Source organism: Penicillium angulare, assembly GCF_028827245.1.
Source record: "Penicillium angulare strain IBT 27051 chromosome Unknown utg000003l_segment0_segment0, whole genome shotgun sequence".
NCBI classification, from domain to species: domain Eukaryota; kingdom Fungi; phylum Ascomycota; class Eurotiomycetes; order Eurotiales; family Aspergillaceae; genus Penicillium; species Penicillium angulare.
Genome location: NW_026623162.1, coordinates 2815615 through 2836114, shown reverse-complemented (window position 1 = coordinate 2836114; position 20500 = coordinate 2815615). Strand labels below are relative to the sequence as shown.

Here is a 20500-nt window from a genome sequence, read left to right as displayed (position 1 = left end):
ACTATTGCCGCCCCACTGTGCTACGCCCCCTGACTGGATCCTAACTGGCTTGACTTCCCTTGCTTTTTATCCTCCGCGGCGCCATGGTTGCAGTGGATTGCCCAGCCTGTAGCGCTCCTCCAGCTGATTATCGGGTCTCTCCTCCCCCCAAGCCTGGCCGATACCCAATCACGCGTCCGTGTCTTGGTACGACGCGCTATCCTCTCGCCGCTTTAATGGATGGCAACTGAACAAAAATTGTTGCCGCCGACTTCCCTCCTTCCCTTTTCACCCTCTCCACAGGGTCCTGCTCTGTCGACTCGGGGGTGGACACCAAGCGCCCTAATTTTCCACGGGCGCTTCCCATGAAACTCTTTTGTATCCTTTTTTAATTTTTTTCTTATCACACACAATATTAGTGAGTCAAAATTAAAAGATAATTTTTTTTTTCTGTTTGTGGAGGGGCATTGCTAGGAGAAGAAGAGGCCAGGGTGTCCGTTTGGCATTGGACTGGTCAAGTCGCGGATCTGATCCACCGCTCTTGCCAAGCCTTGGATCAGTCTCATGGCATGCGATCATCACCTCCTGTATTTGGTATGCTGAATACCATCGTACTCTTTGAGCTGTTGTCACATTCCCAAGTATTGCTCAAGTACTCCAGAATAATACCCCAAATAATATGGGAAATACCCATCGGGCATCATGGGAAGCTTAATGCAAAGCTGTTGGGTGGCGATACCCGTAGGTGTCGCCCGCGCCCGTATACCGTAATGCACCTAACGCGGGCAAAAAGCTGCGGCGTAAACTGTTTGCCTTTCGAGTCGATGATCATTTCACAGGAGATTAGCTAGCTCCATGGAGAGCTTTCTTCGTTTGAATCCACTATTGAATTTCTGCCTCGATTTTTGTGTTTGCGCTCTCTGTCGATGATGTCAAGATGGACTCACCGCTGATGATCCACTAGGATCCTTCAGCTGGCCGATCCAGTGTACATAGGGAGTATATTAATTCGATCAATACCTTTGTACACGGTCGGGTCGGATATGGAGGAGGGGAAACACAAGACAAAAAACAAGCCACCAAAAAACAAGGAATTATAGGTAGAAAGAAGACGATGATGCTGACAGCACTTCAGGAGCTGGACCGAAGGCGGACAAATGTGGCCCCCCTCACAGAAGATCAGGCAGTTAGTTTTGCCCAGTGACCAGCAGTGAGTGACCAGTGGCCGTTCTCGGTGAGCCGGCAGTCCGGCGATTCCCAATCATCCGTGCTCTGATTGGCTACAGCCCATAAAGCCTCGGGTAGGCGGTTTTCGGCGATTTCTCTGGAGGCACAGAATCAGAGTGTCGGCTATTCAAGGTTGGCAAATAAGCTTCTCTTTACTTCCGATCGCTGTATTTGAGACCTCGTGGAATTTGATCCCGAGGTCATGTACTTAACTTCTACCTAACCATCCACCCATACCGTTCTCGCCAATCGCAACTCCGACCTACCTCTTTCGCCTTTTCTCAAATTGCGCCCGCGATGGCGTCCAAAGGCGCCGTTCTGCCTCTATTGAGGCGTGAAATGCGGTCCTCCACTCGATTCGCTCGATCTTGCCCCTCCATATCCTCCGTCGTCTCCCAATCTCGTCCCGCTCGCCTGTCCTCGACCTCTGATCGCCAATTTTTGCGCCGAGCTACTTTCGCTTCACCGATCCAGACCCGTGCCTTTTCGCAATCGGTAGTACGCCGATTCACTGATGAGAATGGAGATTTTGATCCCCGGAAATTGGACCGCGAGTCCGACGAGGTGGATGTGTGCATTGTTGGCGGTGGTATGTGGTGGCACCTTTTCTTTCACATGGGAATGAATCCCGTTCACATGGCAAAATCTGCTGCTTTCCCGAAAGAGTAATCCAGACTAACATCTGCATTTTTGATCCTTTCTAGGCCCCGCCGGTCTCGCTGCTGCAATCAAGCTGAAGCAGCTCGCAAACGAAGCAGGAAATGAGGAATTCCGTGTTATTTTGTTGGAGAAGGCTGGCGAAATCGGCTCCCACATAGTCTCCGGCAATGTCTTGCAACCCACTGCCATGAACGAACTCTTCCCAGACTGGCTGTCAGAAGATAACCCTTCCCGCTTCGAAGGGGCGACCCCCGCCAAGGGCGAGAAAATGCGTTTCCTCACAAAGACCGGCTCATACCCACTCCCCGTTCCCCCGCAGATGCACAACGACGGCAACTACATTATTAGCTTAAGTCAATTGTCCCAATGGTTGGCTGAGCGCGCGGAGGAGCTCGGTGTGGAGGTTTACCCTGGTTTCGCCGCTAGTGAGGTCGTTTACAAGCCAGATGGATCTGTGAAGGGTGTTGCTACCAACGACCTGGGCCTGGATCGGGAGGGCAACGCCAAAGACACATTTGAGCGAGGAATGGAGTTCCACGCACGAGTCACACTTTTGGCGGAGGGATGTCATGGTAGTCTGACCAAGCAAGTGATCAAGAAGTACGATTTGCGACGAGACAGCGATCCTCAGACATATGGTCTCGGAATTAAGGAAATCTGGGAAATTCAGCCGGAGAAGTTCCGTCCAGGAGAGATTGTGCACTCCATGGGCTACCCGCTCCCTAAGGATACTTATGGCGGTGCCTGGATGTATCATTTCGGCGATAACATGGTCAGTGTTGGTCTCGTGGTGGGATTGGACTACCCTAACCCTTGGCTGTCACCATATGGTGAATTTCAGAAGATGAAGCACCACCCTATGTTCAAGGAGGTGCTTGAAGGCGGTAAATGTATCTCTTATGGTGCTCGTGCTCTCAACGAGGGTGGTTACCAGTCCATTCCCAAGTGTGCATTCCCCGGTGGTGCTTTAATCGGAGACACCGCTGGATTCTTGAACGTTCCTAAGATCAAGGGTACTCACACAGCCATGAAGTCAGGTATGCTGGCTGCTGAGGCTGCCTTTTCTGCGCTGAAGGGCGAAGATAACGGTACTGTGTTCCTTTTCGACTATGAGAAAGCTCTCCGCGATTCTTCCATCTGGAAGGAGCTCTATGAAGTGCGTAACATTCGACCTTCCTTCAATGGTCCTCTCGGCTTCTTTGGTGGACTTATGTACTCTGGACTTGAGGCCTATATTTTCAAGGGTCGTGTACCTTGGACGCTCAGTCACCATGGCACTGATGCCGCGGCCACAAAGCCCGCCTCTCAATATAACAAGATCGATTACCCCAAGCCTGATGGCGAGATCAGCTTCGATATCCTCACTAGTGTGAGTCGCACGGGTACAAATCACGAGGAAGATCAACCGGTGCATCTCCAAGTGGAGGACTGGGAAAAGCACAAGGATCTTGCCTGGCCCATCTACAAGGGAGTGGAGAACCGTTTCTGCCCTGCCGGTGTATATGAGTATGTCGAGGATCCTACCAAACAGCATGGCGTGCGGTTCCAGATCAACTCTCAAAAGTATGTCTCTATTCCTTTCTTTTCTGCTATCTCTTTGATCCCTTTGACTCAATATTAACCTCCTCGTTTTAGCTGTATTCACTGCAAGACATGTGATATCAAGGTTCCTACTCAGGACATCAACTGGCAGACTCCCCAAGGTGGCGAGGGTCCCAAGTACATCATGACATAAGTTTATTGGGGTTAAAATGGAGTTTTGGAATCCTATTGATTATAAGCCAGGGCTTGTTGGCCTATCTGTACTGTATATATCCGAGAATACCAAAAAAGCTACAGCGATTTTTAATTTTTTAATTTTTCATTAAATTTTTTTTTTTATTCCTGACCATCTGCATCATGAATTAATCCTCAGGCTTTTTACCTGCAGTGCAGGTACATACCCGTGTATTAGATGTAGTCGTCTACTGCAATCAAAGGGTCAAAAGTACTAGTTGACGTATGTATAGGTACCTCCCGCCCCATGGGGGAACTCGAAGGGTAGAACCGTGGAATGTAGAGTGGAGGTCCACGAGCCGTAACCATGTTATTCGTGAATCTCATACTTCTATAGATAACCCCCAAATATGAGATAATAGAACACTTTGGGATGCCTATTTGCAGCAAGAACTCTGAAACACCATTTACGCGCCGGACCTCAGTGGGGAAGCCAACACGTGGATACAGTTCAGCACAGTGAAAAAAAAAAGTGAGGCGGCCACTTTGCATCGACTTCGCCCACCGCCAGAATCTCAGTGCTTTTTCTGTCCCTTTCTCTCTTTGCCCCCGCTCTCTTGCTTCTCTTTATTTATTTTCATACGAGTACCTTTCCCACCCCCATTTTCTTTCTTATCCAACTTAAACCACTTGCAGAAAAGGCTCTGGTGGAATCGACCGAGTCTAGTCTAGCCCACTTTAGCCCACTTTTCCTTTTTAAGGGGAAAAGTAAAAGTGATTTAAGCGCTTGCCGCTTATCACCGCCATCTTCCCTCATTTGGCTACGTCCCACTTCGGTCGCCTTGAGACAGCTCTTTGGCCGTCTCTTCCTTTACCTTTCTTCCCATATCAAGGTTCTGTTTAGCGTGATTCTTCCCTGAATCATCAACCAGCAACCATGACGGAGGTGTCTTCTACTCGACTCTATCTTGGGAACCTGCCCCGCAATGGTATGCTCGCAAATAAACACACCCTTACCCTCTTTCTCAGCCTCACCGCTGGCTGGTCCCCTGGTGCTGTTCCGGCCTGCCTATGAATGGGATTTGGTTCTCGCTTATACATGGTCACGCGCCATCGCCCACTTTCTTCAGAAGCATTCAACATGCTGTGGATAATGCCTGATGACTTAACACTTCTTTTCTTCGGGTTTTATGTTGCGCCCCGCTGACCGTGAATCAATAATTGATAGTCACCAAGCAGGATATCGAAGAACATTTCAGCACCCATGGCTCGGGCAAAATCACAGAGATCAAGCTTATGAATGGCTTCGGCTTCATCGAGTACGAAGACGCCATGGATGCTCGCGATGTTGTGCCTGGTAAGTTCAAACACCGATTCATCAAAGCTCAAACTTCGTCCAGCTTGCTGATTAATTTTCTATGTAGCCTTCCGTATGTTATAACCGTGTTGAATGGTGGCAACATCATCAAACTGCAGTGACTGATTATGCAACAGACGGCAGTGACTTCAAGGGTGAGCGACTAACAGTGCAGTTCGCTCGTGGTCCCCGGCGCAAGGAGAACTTCGCTGGCCCACCGGACCGCCCTGCTGCTCCTCGTCCGCGCCGCACGATGTTCCGAATGCAGATCTCTGGTCTTCCAGAAACAAGTTGGCAGGTTAGCAGCCCAAGCCCATTTCTCCCTGGACATTCCCCCCGGATTGTGACTCCCCACGGCCACTTTCCCTCCCAACCCCTGATCCCTTGGTGAGGTCGTTAGCCTTGTGTTCTATAACCATAGACCAGACACTTTTGGGTTTTCCGTTCTACCCTGAAAAAAAACCCCATGTCTGGAACGGAGATCCTGAACAGACGTACATTCAACCTTTGTCTCGAGGATTTGGACGACCTTTACCTTTGGCCATTTGCAACTTGATCCTTCCCCCCTTCATGCCCGGATGTAGAACCCTCCTGTCACTCCATGGAATCATACCGGATGTATCACGGAACCTGGACTCACCATTACGTTCTCTAGGATCTCAAAGATTTCGCCCGGAAGTCCGGACTGGATGTCGTTTACTCAGAAACGGGTCGCGAACAAGGAAGAGGGTGGGTTACCAACCATTCACATTTGAAGCCTAGCCTAGGCATTTCTACCTAACTTTTGATTGACAATGGATAAAAGGTTTGTTGAATTTGAGACGGCCAATGACCTGAAGACTGCCGTGGAGAAACTGGACCAGACAGACTTCAAAGGAGTACATGTGAGCTGTACTGCGGATGTAAGGATACAACCCAACTCGCTTCCCTCCCCCGGACTCTAGGAAAGGACCCTCCCTTATGACCCTCCCCCTTCACAGATTCAGACCAACTTTGATGACCGTCCTCCGCGTGACCCTTACCGGTCTCGCTCCCCACGTCGGCCTTACCCACCCATGGACGAATATGACAGAAGGTTCCCTACACCCCGTGGATACAGTCCCCGGGATCACTACCGGGAACGCTCGCCCATTCCCATGCGCCGAGACTACTATGAACGAGATGGTTATGGACGCCGCACTCCCCCTCGGCCTCGGATGGAGGACTACCCGCCTCCACGTCGTCCTTACGATGATCCTTATGATGGTCGACCTCCCCCTCCTCCACGCCACTATGAGGATCCTTATCTGGCAACACGGCCCTATGCCCGTCCCCGCACTCCCCCGCGCGGCGAATATGTTGCATATGAACGCCCTCGCTATTGGTAAAGAGGATTGGCCTTAGTGGTTCGGTGTCCTTGTTCTTTCGGCTGTTTTCCGCAGATGTTTCTTTTTACTCCCTCCAAATACCCGCTACGTATCGTATCATCGTATTGAGCTTTATGGTACCATGAGTTCCTCCCATCTGCCGAGAGTTTAGCGTGTTTTCCTGGTCAGCTACTACATGAAAACGGATAATGCATCGTGATTTTCTTTCAAAGATTTGAAGTTTTGATAATTCCCGCTTGTTCCCGTGGAGTTAAATTAATGAAAGGCTTATCTTGGACGTATATTGATCCTGATAATTGAAACAATGTACTATCGCAAAAGGTAGCGTTACTTTAATGTTAGCTTGCCCGTTTTGCCCGGCTTAGGGCGTGGTGTTCCAAACTTTGCCATAACTTTAGTTGAACCGCCGTTATGATCTGCGGGCTGCCCCGCTAAAAAACTTCCTGAGCTTCTCTCCCCCACCCCTCCCACCATTTATCTCCACCTGGAATTTGTCGCTACCAGATCTGAGTATCCTCAGCCATTTGAACCGCTTGATAAAACTAACCAGGTGCTTTGGATAAGGACCGAATTGACAAGCTACATCATACTGTCATCACGACCTCGCCATCAACGTTCAAGCTCATCCGCTTCAGCATCCTTTTCTGATTCCGATTGAACATCCATAGCCAGTCCGGAAATCCCTTTTCATACTAGAAATCGAAAGCACCGAAAAGGAACAAGCGATCCAAACCACCAAAATGGCCCAACCACGCTCTTCCGTCCACATCCCTCAACCCCCTCCAGTCCTAGACAACGTCCAACTCCGCGACATCCAACTTCCCCTCCCCGCAGCCCCAGAAGCCTGGCACCGCCCCGACAAACCCCAGCCCTGCACCGCAACTCTCAAACTCTCCTACTCCTCCGCAATCGCCTCCGCAGCAACAGACGATGTCTCCCTCTCAATCGACTACGGCAAGCTCTTCCGCCGCCTAGAAACCGACATCAAGGAGATGGCCCACAAGCCCTCCTCCCCAGATCACCCCCACCACAACATGATAAGCGTCGAGGGCACCCGGCGCGAGGAAATGAAAATCAGCGCCGCAGGCCAAGACCCTCGCGTGACAGCTGGCATTGTCGCAAATGCCGGCCTGGGACTCCTCGACGAGACTGCCGCTGGCGTGCGCCGAATGTCGCATGTGCACCAGAGTCCACGGAATAGCTTTTTCGGTGTTGGCGTCGATGCACCATCTACTTATCCCATTGAAGCAGAGTATGGGCGTTGCGAGGTTTGGTTGCATTTGCCTAAGGCGCTGTTAAGAGCTGAGGAGGGGTTGAAGTATCGTAGTGTTACTGTTTGGGGATATAAGGCCGAGGGCGAGGGAAGGTGTTCTATTGTGTTGGAAGAAGAGTTCCGAATTGATGGGATTCGATGCTATGCTGTTTTGGGTGTGAATTCGCATGAGCGCGTCGAGAAGCAGGCTGTTATTGTTTCGCTTGTTTTCTCTGGTCCTGGGCAGTTGGCTTGGGGATCTACTGTTGTTGATACTTACCAAGCTATGACGAGGGCTGTTGCTGAGGTACGTATATGGTGTTGTGTTTTTTATTTGATTTTAATGGTGGATTGGGTACTAATTTGGATTATAGAAGGTGGATGAGACTACTTTCCAGACTGTGGAGGCATTGGCTACTTTTATTGCCCGTATTGTCACTGTGGACTTTGGAAATGAGCGGGTTACTGTTCTGGTTGAGAAGCCGAGTGCTATTGCATTTGTGCAGAGATCAGGGGTTGAGATCACACGATCCCAGGCATTCTTTGAGAGCCACGAGGTGGCTCAGCGGTAGATATGTTGTGCATGGCATTCTAGATCATAGCCGGGACCTGCATTGCATCATGACTGCGGCGGGACCCTGGAAAAACGATAATTCTAGTTATTTTGATGAAAAATAATCAAAAATACTTAAAGATCAAGCTTTGTCTTTATTATAACGTGGTCCGTATTGCGATATGTAGAAGAATTTACCATATTTTACCAGTATATTGTACTGTGTGGTGTAGATGTAGAGATCATAGATTGAGCCTATCGTAGCACATGTAAATCAGATCTGACACGTGAGCACCCAATACAGTTTAGCGTCGGCCCCGGATTTCCGCCTCAAAGCGAGATGATTTTCTTCATCTCAGACTTGCACCATACCTCATTCACTTCCACTCCGTGGGAATATTGAACAAAATCCTTTCGATCGCGAACCTTTTCTTCTGGTCCTCTATGTACCGGTCTGCGTCCTCATCCCCGTTCGCCTTGACTCTTCTGACCAGCTCCCTGGCCAACCTGAACCCAACCTCCCTTGAATCTCTCGCCCTTGGAGCCCTTCCCGACCTTCTCGACGTGTCTTCAGCTACCGAATCGACTACTCCCACCTTGGCCTTTCACCCCGCGTACGGCGAGGTGACTTGGGTAGGGGTTCCTGGTCCGTCCTGAAGAAGGGCGGACGGTAAAACTACTCGAGACGATTCAGTCTGGGGTTTTAACCCCGTCCAAGTCCAAGAGGAGAAATTGCATTTTGCCTTTCAAATCCAGGTATGTGGTGTCGCTTGCTTTCATTTTTGCCCAATTTGAAGCGAATAGCGGGGTAAAGAGAAGAACAAAATTACTATCCCAAAGAAGAATGCTCCAAATTACCCCTCCAAAAATCGCGAAAGAGCAAAATCATAATGAAGCTAATTAAAATGGCGATTATTCAGTGACTGCCATTTTGGCAATTCGAGTAACATAACCACTAAATTTCGCCCTTTTATGGGAACATCTGCCTACTGGCTGGCGGCTTCTTTTCCCTTTCACGGAACACCTTGAAGATCAGATCTATCTTCGACCCCGAGTATACTTTGGACAGTATAGACAAGAGACATACACCTTGGACTCCATTTTCAACATGGACTCCACACACCCTGACGATCTCACTGTTGGGGATGTGTTCACTCCTCAGGCTGACAGTGCTCAGCCCTTCGGAGAACACCCGACCAATCAACAGGGCCCGGATGTCCACATGGGAGGCCTGTCATCACATTTCAAGATGGTCAATGCTGCAGCCAATGAGGATGCAATGAAGCCACCCGCTTTCGATGCAAACTTACTTACTGGAAAAGCGCGCCGGAAAGCGAAAAAGAAGAAGCAGGCAAACCAGGCCGATCCCGCTCGCTCAACCGTACACGGGTTCACGCCGCTGGCGTCCGGGGGACGAGGACGAGGACTTTTCTACTACCAGCTCGCGTGTTAAGAGCTCCCGTCCCCCTACTGTAGGAGGGTCTAGTCCTCGTGGGCTTCCGGCGGGTCATGGAGTGAGCGCATTAAAGCTCCAACTCGATTCGCTGAGTCTTGCTGGAAAACCAACCGCGGGCACTAGCGGACTTTGCTCCGAGACCCCCAGCAACGCGAGTGTATACTCCGACAGTGATCAAACCGAGGTTCTGACAAGCTATGAAGTACCTCTCGATCAGGACTTCGTGAGCCCTGAAGCTGTAGACGGCGATGAACCGGCTGGTACGGAGACGGGTGCCGGCGCACAGGAAATGGACATGCGAAGCAAGCTTTGCCGCAAGATGACGGCGGAAGACTTTGAGCCCATACTATGCCTTGGAAAAGGGTCATTTGGGACTGTGTTGCTGGTGCGACATGTCGTTACGGGCAAGCTCTACGCCCAGAAGCAATTCCGCAAGGCTTCGATAACCGTACACAAGAAGCTTGTCGAACAGACCAAGACCGAACGCACAATTCTGGAGAGTGTTAATAGACATCCATTTGTTGTTAAGCTTTTCTATGCCTTCCAAGACCATGAGAAGTTGTACCTGATCTTAGAATACGCCCAGGGAGGTGAGCTGTTCACTCATCTTGCCATGGAGCGCATGTTTGAGGAAGATGCCGCGGCCTTCTACATGGCAGAGATGGTGCTCGCATTGGAACATCTGCACCAGAACGTCGGCGTTTTGTATCGCGATCTCAAACCCGAGAACTGTCTCCTCGACCGCGAGGGCCATCTACTTCTCACTGACTTTGGTCTCAGCAAGATTGCTCTCAGCGACGATGATCGCTGCAACTCAAGACTCGGTACAATCGAGTACATGGCTCCAGAAGTTATCCAGAGCAAGCCATACGGCAAAGCGTGTGACTGGTGGTCCCTAGGTGCTCTGGGCTACGATCTTCTCACTGGTTCTCCTCCATTCCGCGCAAACAATCACACCAAGCTCCAGGAGAAGATCATCAAGCAGAAGCTCGTCATGCCCTATTTCCTAGGCCCAGATGCTAAAGATCTTCTCATTCGCTTGCTTCGCAAAGACCCAGCTAAGCGCCTGGGCTATCATATGCCTAAGGATTTGATCACTATCAAGAAACATCGTTTCTTCCGCAAGATTGACTGGGCTGCTCTTGAGCGCCGTGAACTCCAGCCCCCGATCCAACCCATCGTCACTGATCCGGCCCTTGCAGAGAATTTCTCGGGTGATTTCACAAGTCTTCCTCTTAGTCCTACTGTTGCAAATGGCTTCGATGACTTCTGTACGTCGCCTTATGCTTCTGCGAATGGTCGAGCCATGTCCAAGAAGGATCTTGAGGATGAGCATGGGCATAGCGAGAGCAATCCATTTGGTGGATTTAGCTTTGTCGCTTCGAGCAGCTTGCTTGATCATGGACTTGGTGTCATGACAGCTGGATACTAGCTTCTTTCCGTTTTTTTTTCTTCTTTTTCCTTCTCGGACATTGAAATTTATCTGACATTTATCTTGCATCTATCGTTTTATTTATTGCACCTTTCAGGAACTTTCGTCCCTGCTAGAGGCAATTTTACGTTATCCATTTTTCTCGCGGATTGGCTTTTGGGCTTGTTACATTTGGACATTGGCTTCAATTTGTCGTTCGCACACGAGCGTTCGATTTTAGTTATTGCATTTCTCTTTTTTAAGCTCTATTATTTTCATTACTAGGATACGTTCGATTCTTATTTGGGCTAGATTTAGGGTACTAGAAAAGACAGCTCCCCAAGGCTAGCCATTGGGTGCATAGATAGGCAAGGCGTTCACTTATTCGATCTACATAATAGACCTTTGAAGCTTGGGACTTTCATCATCGCTTTCATATTGTGAGGTATTCAAGTGTAGCCAGTTTATGTAATAATATCTTGATCATTGGAGCTGTCGTAGATAGTCATTGATTTACACTGCATCCAAGATAAATTCGAGGCAGACATAACCACTCGCCACGGTGTAAATAAGATGTGACAATGGGGCAGGAGAAAAAGAAACAAGCAAAAACTCCCCAAGTTTATGCAACCCGGACACAAATGCCACCAAATTGAGAATAGACATAACTCAAGCAAATTGTGAAACAGCAGGACAGAGATAAAGGAATGAAATGCAAAGAACTAAATCTCGCCTTCTTCGCTCCCTTCACCTTCCTCAACTGCTTCTCTTTGCGGCGCATTGTTTCGATTTACGCCAGCGTCTGAGACCTCGCCTTCTTCAGCACTGGTCTCATCCGTTGGCCTTGCACCGGTATTTGTGGGCTGCGAAGAATCGACGTTCATAGCAGAGTTTAGTGACTGCTCTCCGAGGGGAGGTTTCGCTGATGAGGCACCCATTGCTCGAAGCGGGATTCGAGGACGAGATGTAGATGGTGTTCCCGAGTTAGGGGCAGGTGAGATTGTGCGTTGGCGTTTAGGGGAACGCTCGCCATTTAATGATAATGACGACTGAGATTGAGGTGGTGGGATAGGACTCGGGTGGTGATTTGCAGAGAATTGAGAGTCTGGCTCACGGGAGCGTTTGCGCCCATTTCCAGCGGGGGAGTCAGCCGCGGGAGTGGAAAGAGAAGATGTCAGGTCAGGAGCGGAGGTAGGGTTGCTGTGGAAGAGACGAGTGGGATCGTTGGGGTCGGAGGCGTCGCCGATAGCGAAGTCGGGATAGCCTTTGCTTAAGTTTTGCTGTACACGCTCGTATATTTGTACAATAAGCTTGCACGCGCTGACCAGGTCCTCGACACGCACGCCAATCTGTTCCCACCATGAACGGCCCTTGTGGTCATCTGGGAAAGTAACTTGGCAGTGACGCGCTGCGGCGTAAAGGGCTGCGGCAGCGATAACTCGGGAAGGGAATTGTAGACAGAGGACAGTGTATGTTGAGTCGTTGAGGAAGGCATAGGCAGAATGTCTGAGGGGTCTGTTTTCGGTGACATTGAGGAACTGAGAGTATTCCCACAAAATGCGATAGGGCGACTCGATCTGTAGGTCGAAGCAAAGGTACTCGAGCATCACGCTTTCGTTCTGTAGAATTAGGTCACGCCACTTCCAGTAGTCCTTTGACTGTTCGTCGACAATTAGATCAGGCTGCTTCATGGCCACACGGCAACAAGCCACGACGAAGTCTTTCATGCGACGCATGGTCTCGTCCACCTTGAATGCGACAAACAGCGCCACAGCCGCAATAACTTTCGGGTGCATTAACTCGGGCGCTTGATCTGGGTATTGTCCGCGTAGCGAGTAGCGCATCAGGAACCGGTGCATGAAAACGGTAGCGGTCATGGAGGTCTGCGGCGGCATTTTCAACATCATGCTAACCTGCCAGATGAACTCAACAGCCCGGTGTCGAATGTAATCCTCCTTCTCACGATCGATTTTATCGAGGCGCGAGGGCGTGCGCTCTAGATCTCCTTCTGGAAACAACCATTTTTGCTCGGCTGCTGCCACAACAGGGTTAGCCACGCCGGGAATCTGGTGCTTTGATGGCGCGGGGGAGGCCGTGGACTCCATCTGGGAGGGGATTCGACGGTTTCGATTTGGCTGGAATCGGAGATGAAGGCGGAAAAGTGAGTTAGACTTTGCTTCTCATGAAAAAAAAGTTGGCATGTGAAGCGCGCCTGCGCGCTGGAGGAATTCTATAGATTCCAATCCGAGTAGATGTGGTCCAGTCCAATCAAGCGCGACTGGGTCTTTCATCGCATCTTTGCAAACTTTATAAGTAGGCGTCAGGTCACTGGATTCCCCAGAAGTAAGACAAAGGAGCGCCTAAAAAGTAGGGAGCAATGAAAGCGAGGAATGAAGAACGTTTACAGCGTCATTTCCGGCGGAGGTGAAAGCTGCCCGGAGCGGATCAACGTCACTTCCGATTCGACCAGGAACTATATCAAGAGCCCCGGAGAGCATGCCAGCCTTGGCTGTTGTATACTTACATCAATATTCTTATTTATGCAATCTTGTTATTTACCATGAGATTTGTGCGTGTGATAGTAACATCAGAACAAGCTATCTATATCCAATAGCCAGATTCCATAGCCATCAACATCAGACTTTCAGAGACAACACCCTCTAGTCTAGGCTTTCCTTCAAATCTACGCAAAAGGCACTGGGAAGCCCACAATAAAGGAAATGTGATTATGCATTTGGTATCTCCTATTCTTGAACCTAGCGCCCACGCTTGAAACAGTATGCAATAACGAAAAAAAAGGTGAACGAATTACAGGTAAATGAAGGTCAAGGTATTACTCTTCTTCACTAACCTCGCTCTCGTCATCACTGGGCACGTTGTACCGACTCGAAGCGTGCTGGCCGTAATGTTGGGTGCGTGCTTCTTCTTCTCGGGCACTTTCTTCAAAGGCAGCCTCCATCTCCGCAGCGAGTAAATCTTCCTCATCTTCCTGATCATTGTCTTCGTGGCCAGCATCAGCAGGGGCTGATGTAGGCTGTGTATTCCTTGCTGGAGACGGAAGTCTGAAACTCTCCATCTCCTCTTCGGGATAATCGTGGTCATCGGGGGTATTATTAGAGGAGAAAAAGGCTGGGTTGACCTTGAATGCTCGGGAGGGAGGGGGAGATCCCATGTCAATTATCAAGTCGCCATCAACGATTATGTTTGAGCCTGGTGACTGAACAGTCTGCTGAGATGCTGAGCCAGTTCCTGCATCTGATATGGGGGAGCGCGCATCTTCATGCTCTTGTTTATCAAAACTTGTGCTTGTAGGTTCGGGAATATGCTCAACAACGGGGTCGGGACTCCGTCTGGGCGGATTGGGCTTAGCCTGGGGCCTCGCTGGGCGTCTCGGAGCTCGAAGTGGGTTTGCCTCCTTTCTAGGCCGTGGCATTGGTTTTGAAGCAGGCTTAGCTGCTGGTATTACAGGGGTGTTCGCCTTGCTGGTGTACACTGGCTCCGGAGTGGAGTCGCCTGAGGCGGGTTTGAGATCCTCGGCGCCCTCTTTAGGGAGGAAATGTCGAAAGTCGTATGGATTACTTTCGTCCGCAGGACCTTCATCTTCACTGGTACTCGCGACATTGGGGTCATCTCCTGATGTATGTTCATCCTCCTGCGCTATTCGGAGCTGCTCGTACTGCTCGATAACCTGTTTCTCCGTTTTTCCGGGCGCGGATCGGAGATTGAAATTCAATTTGGTGGCTAAGGGTTCCAAGACAAAGACTTTTCGTTCGGGGTCGAAAACAAGCACCAAATTGCGTTCACTTTCGGGATCCTCACTGCCTTTGTAGGCATACGTCAACGTGTGATCGGCGCTCGGGGCCTTATCGGCGACGGAAAGGTCGTAGAGATCGTGCGACCGGGCGGAGCGAGTGACGATTGAACGCTGCTGCGGTGTCGCGTGTTTCGTCTTGTAATTGTAGTTTACATTAATCAATCGACTGCGATCCGAATTTGACAGTCTTTCACCTAGGACAATAAGGTACTCGGCCTGCTTGGTCGGGTCAACCAGCGTGGGGGCGGCCATGGCTCCGCCACAAGGTATAGAGGATAGAGGTAAAAGGACGGTTGTAGGACAGATGGGAGTTATGGATGGGAGGGAATGGATATGGTGGTCTAAGGGCTCAAAGAGGTAGTTTCAGAGAATAGTGAAGCAAGGGAAGAAAGACAAGATCTCGAGCGAGAGAGAAAGGAAGAGAGTGACACAAGGCGCAAACACGGGGAAAAGGCGGAGACCCACCCTAGTTTAAGTCTATGCTTGGCACTACCATACATGAAGTTGAATATTTAATGGATATAGAAGAAAGTTTATTGACTGTACATTCAATGCACCGCGACTCGACTCGTAAGTTGCTCTAACCGCCCAGCTAATGCCCGGTGTTTGCGCATTATTTCCTCCCATTCATACTCTATGTCCTCTTCCCTACTGAGCTCTGTCAAGATCATGCCAAAATCGCCCCCGAGGCGACCCAAACTAGCTGCGCAATACAATAGCTGCGTCAGCAGACTCTCTCTCGAACCTTTGTCCCGTACGTTGGGAAGGTACGCTCGCATGGTATCTGTAAGGAGTTGTACCAAGTGCATTGGAAACGTTGCCAGGGCTGACGGGCGATTTTGTAAGGGATCCCGTAACTTGATTTTGGGGTCGGATGCCTTAAGCCCTGACGCGGCAACGTCAGAATCCGACTGTTCCGCAGCGAAGATGTTCTTGTATAAAGAGACAATGGCGAAACTCTGTTCTCGAAAAATCTCGATATACCGTTTTAAGTAGCGATCGGTTTGCTGGCCACCGGACCACGAATCAGACTTGGTTTTTCCATCCGTCCTCCGTTGGGTCTCTTGGTCTGCAAGCTCTCGTAATGGATCCAATGCCTCTAAAGTTGAGACCAAATGAGCTAGTCGGCAGATCAAGAAGGTAGCCCCCAGCGCTCCTTCTCCAGTTCCTGTAGCCCCCTCCTTCTGTAAGGTCTCTAAATCCGGTGCAACTCGCCGTAACCAGCCGACGGTTCGCATACCTGCTGCGAGTCGTAGGTTCTGGCCTCTGAGTCCCGCAATGAGATTGGTGGTCATTTCTTTCATCGCATCTTCGGCCTGAGATGCTACGTCTTGAATCAATGGAGAATCGGGATATAACGTTTGCAATCGCTTAATGTGTGCGTGTAGGTCGAGCGCAGATGAATATGTCGTAGATGCCGCGCCAGCTCCTGAATTGGCCGAGGCAGCGGACACAGCAGCGGATAGGAGAGAAGGAAGCTCGAGAATATCAGACAGTCGGTCCACATTGCGGGTAAGTTGCATCGCTTTCTTGCGTCGCTCTAAGGAGGCGTTGTCGTTGATCTTGCTATATTTGGTAGAAAAGCCCACGGCGGCTTCGTCGAGCTTTGGCACGGCATCGCGGAGTTCTTGCGCCTCGCTCGTCAACTTAGGAATTGAGGTACGTAAGGTAGATAGGTTATCGGAGGAGGTTATAAATGTCCGGTGGGAACGGTTGGACAATGCTTGGAGAGACAGGAGCGTGGAGTGGGAGGATTGGGCGAGGGACTGGGGTTCGGTGGTCTGGAGGTTTTGCAGAGACAGAGTCGACAGGCGATTAAGATATTGTGAGGTTGTAGCATCATTCGAGGGTGTTAAGATATGTGGAGACAGGAGCTCCAGCAGCGAGTCGGCCATACTAGAGGCTCTTCAATACTGCGATGTTGTTATGTTGTAGCGGGTTGCGATTGCGTAAAAGCCGCTGTGGGTTAGTGACCAGATACGACGGGGTGCAACGGCCAGGCTAGACGGATGCTTATTTAGCCCGAATACAGTAGTGTTGGTGCCTTATATTATTGCCTGGTAATAGGCCATCTAGACTCTGGTCTAACAATCTTATAGTCGAGATGGGGTTCAACTCCTGCGGATACATAGGTGGCTATCATCTTTATTAGGCAAGTAGGCAAAACTGGAACTATTATACTAGCCCTTTCGACGATTGTAACTTCAATCTGCCACCTAAAATGACATCAGTAATGTTGCTGCCAAACTCCCTTATTCAGCATCCGTCTACAATGGCCACTATACCCCGTCCTCGGTGAGACCGCCTAATTTACTGCCCAGAGGGCATTTCTTCCCCCGCATCTTCTTGGATTTGCTTGTAGCACATGCCCTAACAATCATGGGAAAACCACGGGTAAGAGGCTTCCAACAATGGTAATACAAGATAAAAACCTAATTTCTTATATATACAGATGATCATTTTGGTTCGACATGCACAATCAGAAGGCAACAAGAACCGTGATATCCACCAGACAACCCCAGATCACCGAGTAAAACTCACTGCCGAAGGACTTCGTCAAGCTCAAGAAGCAGGCCGTCGATTACGAGACCTACTACGCCCAGATGATAACCTTCACTTTTTTACGTCTCCGTATCGCCGTACAAGGGAAACAACCGAAGGCATCTTGGAATCTCTTACCTCTGATTCCCCATCTCCTTCTCCATTTCCCCGGAACACCATAAAAGTATACGAAGAACCCCGCCTACGAGAGCAGGACTTTGGCAACTTTCAACCATGCTCGACGGAGATGGAAAGAATGTGGATGGAGAGAGCTGACTACGGTCATTTCTTCTATCGTATTCCTAACGGCGAGTCTGCCGCCGATGCCTATGATCGAGTGAGCGGGTTCAACGAGTCCCTGTGGCGACTCTTCGGAGAGGATGATTTTGCTAGTGTCTGTGTCCTTGTTACACACGGTCTCATGACCCGAGTGTTTCTAATGAAGTGGTACCATTGGAGCGTGGAGTACTTTGAAGACCTTCGGAACATCGATCACTGCGAATTTGTGATCATGACACACAACGAAGATAATGGAAAATACAATCTTCAGAATAAGCTTCGCACCTGGTCGGAAATGCGAAAAGAACGAGATCTCGAGAAGAAAAACGAACGCGAGTTGCAAGGTCTGAGTCCTACTGGTACCACACCGACGGAGCATATACCCATCCGAAGAAAATGGGGGTGGCTGTCCCGATGGTTGTACCCATGGCTTATCGGGGGATGCTAAAAATTCTCTCCGGTCGAGAATGATCGAATCCTTGCGACATGAGAATGGAACCAGCAAGTCAAATGGTGATCCAAAAGTGGCTTCATCAACCTCATCCAATGATACGGACAAAACGTTCCAGTACAGAAGTAACCCATTTCAGAACCCAAATAATCCCAGTCGGAACTCTCTCAGCGATCACTCTCAATCCAACCCACATCCTGAGGTTGAAGCCAGTGAGGCCAACAGATCCAACAGGACCGGGGATTCAAGCTCCGATAATCGCACAAGCAGCACTACTCGCCCAATGCGGCCACATATGCAAGGCCTCCATCGAGATAGCGATGACCACCATCTCCATACACCGCCTGTATCATCTTCCACGGCATGTTTCAAGCTAGCCCTACTTCACCTCGGCGGACGGGATGGAGGTGGCTCCATGAGTGGTGCAAATAGCCTCGCTCCATCCGACGACGAAGGAGATGACCACGGCAGCCGAAGCTTGCGACCTGTCTCCGGACAATTCCATCCTAGACCAACATTACATCGGCCATCACAGGAAATAGAAGATGATGGTGATGATGAACTAAGCGCGAACCCTACGGAGGATTCTAAACGGTTTCGAGCTCATCACCATTATCTCCATCATCATCATCATCACCACCAACCTGTCCCTTTACAGAATAGCCACTCAACCCATCATCGCCAGACATCGTCAACTACCTCGTCGCAGCCTCATCACCGAATGGCTAATATCCTTGGTGATGGTGATGATGTCTCCACACACTCTGATAGCCACACTCCGGAATCCAGCCATATTGATGTTGAATCCCCAGTTATGAGTGATAAGAGCAGGAGCAGCGGTCAAGAAAAGAACCATAGTGTACCAGAAAGTGTACCAGAAATCTCGCTAGAGGAGCAGCAACGGCAAGATCAGAGTATTCGAGGGAGTGTCTATTGATTACACATCCTTCGGTGATCGGTGACGGATTTATTATTTCTCATTACGTGTTTCTTATTTCTTTGTTTTCTCTTTTCACGTTTTTGGATTTTGTCTTCTTTATTTTCTTGTTGCATCTTGTTCTACATGCATTTTAAGGATTTGCATCAATGGTCATGCTGGAAACAGCGAGGAAAGACAAGACATTGATAGAGAGAGGCATTTGCCCGACTCAGCGTTACGATAGTAATGATTACATGAACGAATATGTTTTAAAAGTGAGGAGGAAAAATGCATTATGAGCAAGGGAATTAATACCATGGAGTTTTCCTTTTATTACTTAGTTCGATCTAAATTGTGACTGATGTCCCGTATCATTTGATTTGAGTTGAACCGTCCACATAACTATTCAAAGTTAGTCTAGACTTATCTATTATGAAGATGTCTGCCTACGTTCTTACAGCCCCATGTACGTACCTTATACCTATCTAGTGTCAGAGCCTTAGAGGAGCCATGGAGCTAGTACAAACTTCCCACGGCGAATGCATCATCTCAGCTATAAGCCTATAAGCTAAACCTTACAACAAAGCTTAACTAGTACAATTATACCCAATGAATACCAAAGTCTATCCTTTCAAGAAGTCTTTATTTAATGTTTTATGTATCAAAAGTCTTAAGTCATGGGCCAATCTTCCAATATCAAGACAAAGGGCAACCAAGTAGCCCAGCCACGTATAATATCAAAACATACTACATGCGGATTAAATGCTCTAAAGAACAAGGACAACGAGAGAGATAAAGACAAAGATAATATCTTGTCACATATTTCGCTCGAACCATCTTCTATTGAAGGAATTTCCGTATGCAACCCATAACCGACGGACCGATGCGAGGACACACAAACGAGAAACCAGAATAAGCGTCAAGGCATTGGAAGACGACAATAGAACAGGCAATGGGAAAACCTCAAATATTGAAGGGCGCCAATGCTACGTACAAATCTGCCCCTCATCCGAAATGGACTTGATCCCCAGCATCGATGGTAAACATCCAGCCTGGAGAAAGAAAACGGGGATTATGCAAGATATCAATCGGCAAGATGAAATCTGGAAGGCGCCGATACTTGTCGCACTGCACTCCAGGCTCGTAATCAAGGAGGACAAAGACAAAGCAGGAGAAAAAAAAAAGGTAAAAACTCCAGGCGGGCTTTTAGCGTTGGCGCTAGAGAAAGTCGTAAATCAAAGGAAAAATGAGAATGGAAAGGTCATATCAAGTTTGTTTGGTCGAATTTCGGTAATTGAGGATGCCAAATGAATTTGGACAAAGAGCAAGAAGAGAAGAGTGAAGAGAAAATATTAACGCCAGAAAATTGACTGCAGCGTGGGGAATTGGAATGAAAATAATGTACCGACATGAAGAGAGAAAGAAGAAAGGGAAAGGGAAACAATCTATGGGTAGTCAAGGCCGGACGAAGGAATGTCCTGCATGAAAGGCAGAAGGAGAGAGAAAACAAGAAAATAA

At 49.1% G+C, this 20500-nt stretch overlaps 9 protein-coding genes across 9 annotated transcripts; 6 read left to right on the top strand and 3 right to left on the bottom strand.

Annotated features, from left to right (window-relative positions):
* Positions 1–1503: 1503 nt before the first annotated feature.
* Positions 1504–3601, top strand: N7478_003207 (electron-transferring-flavoprotein dehydrogenase; the record flags this gene model as incomplete). Its single annotated transcript, XM_056919421.1, has 3 exons — positions 1504–1795; positions 1911–3429; positions 3502–3601. 3 exons carry the CDS (start codon positions 1504–1506, stop codon positions 3599–3601), a joined length of 1911 nt encoding a protein of 636 aa, XP_056782579.1.
* A 918-nt stretch (positions 3602–4519) lies between these two features.
* Positions 4520–6306, top strand: N7478_003206 (uncharacterized protein; the record flags this gene model as incomplete). The annotated part of the gene is made up of 7 exons (XM_056919420.1): positions 4520–4571; positions 4811–4939; positions 5007–5012; positions 5077–5237; positions 5595–5668; positions 5745–5823; positions 5884–6306. 7 exons carry the CDS (start codon positions 4520–4522, stop codon positions 6304–6306), a joined length of 924 nt encoding a protein of 307 aa, XP_056782578.1.
* Positions 6307–7046: 740 nt separating this feature from the next.
* Positions 7047–8130, top strand: N7478_003205 (dihydroneopterin aldolase; the record flags this gene model as incomplete). Its single annotated transcript, XM_056919419.1, has 2 exons — positions 7047–7865; positions 7933–8130. The coding sequence occupies 2 exons, from the start codon at positions 7047–7049 to the stop codon at positions 8128–8130; spliced, it is 1017 nt and encodes a 338-aa protein (XP_056782577.1).
* Positions 8131–8555: 425 nt separating this feature from the next.
* On the top strand, positions 8556–8768 carry N7478_003204 (uncharacterized protein; the record flags this gene model as incomplete). Its single annotated transcript, XM_056919418.1, has 1 exon — positions 8556–8768. The coding sequence occupies one exon, from the start codon at positions 8556–8558 to the stop codon at positions 8766–8768; it is 213 nt and encodes a 70-aa protein (XP_056782576.1).
* A 451-nt stretch (positions 8769–9219) lies between these two features.
* N7478_003203 (AGC family serine/threonine-protein kinase) lies at positions 9220–10999 on the top strand (the record flags this gene model as incomplete). Its single annotated transcript, XM_056919417.1, has 2 exons — positions 9220–9500; positions 9553–10999. The coding sequence occupies 2 exons, from the start codon at positions 9220–9222 to the stop codon at positions 10997–10999; spliced, it is 1728 nt and encodes a 575-aa protein (XP_056782575.1).
* Positions 11000–11700: 701 nt separating this feature from the next.
* Positions 11701–13083, bottom strand: N7478_003202 (uncharacterized protein; the record flags this gene model as incomplete). Its single annotated transcript, XM_056919416.1, has 1 exon — positions 11701–13083. The coding sequence occupies one exon, from the start codon at positions 13081–13083 to the stop codon at positions 11701–11703; it is 1383 nt and encodes a 460-aa protein (XP_056782574.1).
* Positions 13084–13811: 728 nt separating this feature from the next.
* Positions 13812–15044, bottom strand: N7478_003201 (ELL-associated factor; the record flags this gene model as incomplete). Its single annotated transcript, XM_056919415.1, has 1 exon — positions 13812–15044. One exon carries the CDS (start codon positions 15042–15044, stop codon positions 13812–13814), a length of 1233 nt encoding a protein of 410 aa, XP_056782573.1.
* Positions 15045–15340: 296 nt separating this feature from the next.
* On the bottom strand, positions 15341–16687 carry N7478_003200 (Dor1-like family protein; the record flags this gene model as incomplete). Its single annotated transcript, XM_056919414.1, has 1 exon — positions 15341–16687. One exon carries the CDS (start codon positions 16685–16687, stop codon positions 15341–15343), a length of 1347 nt encoding a protein of 448 aa, XP_056782572.1.
* Positions 16688–17171: 484 nt separating this feature from the next.
* N7478_003199 (acid phosphatase DET1) lies at positions 17172–19000 on the top strand (the record flags this gene model as incomplete). The annotated part of the gene is made up of 3 exons (XM_056919413.1): positions 17172–17186; positions 17245–18014; positions 18079–19000. The coding sequence occupies 3 exons, from the start codon at positions 17172–17174 to the stop codon at positions 18998–19000; spliced, it is 1707 nt and encodes a 568-aa protein (XP_056782571.1).
* Positions 19001–20500: the final 1500 nt, after the last annotated feature.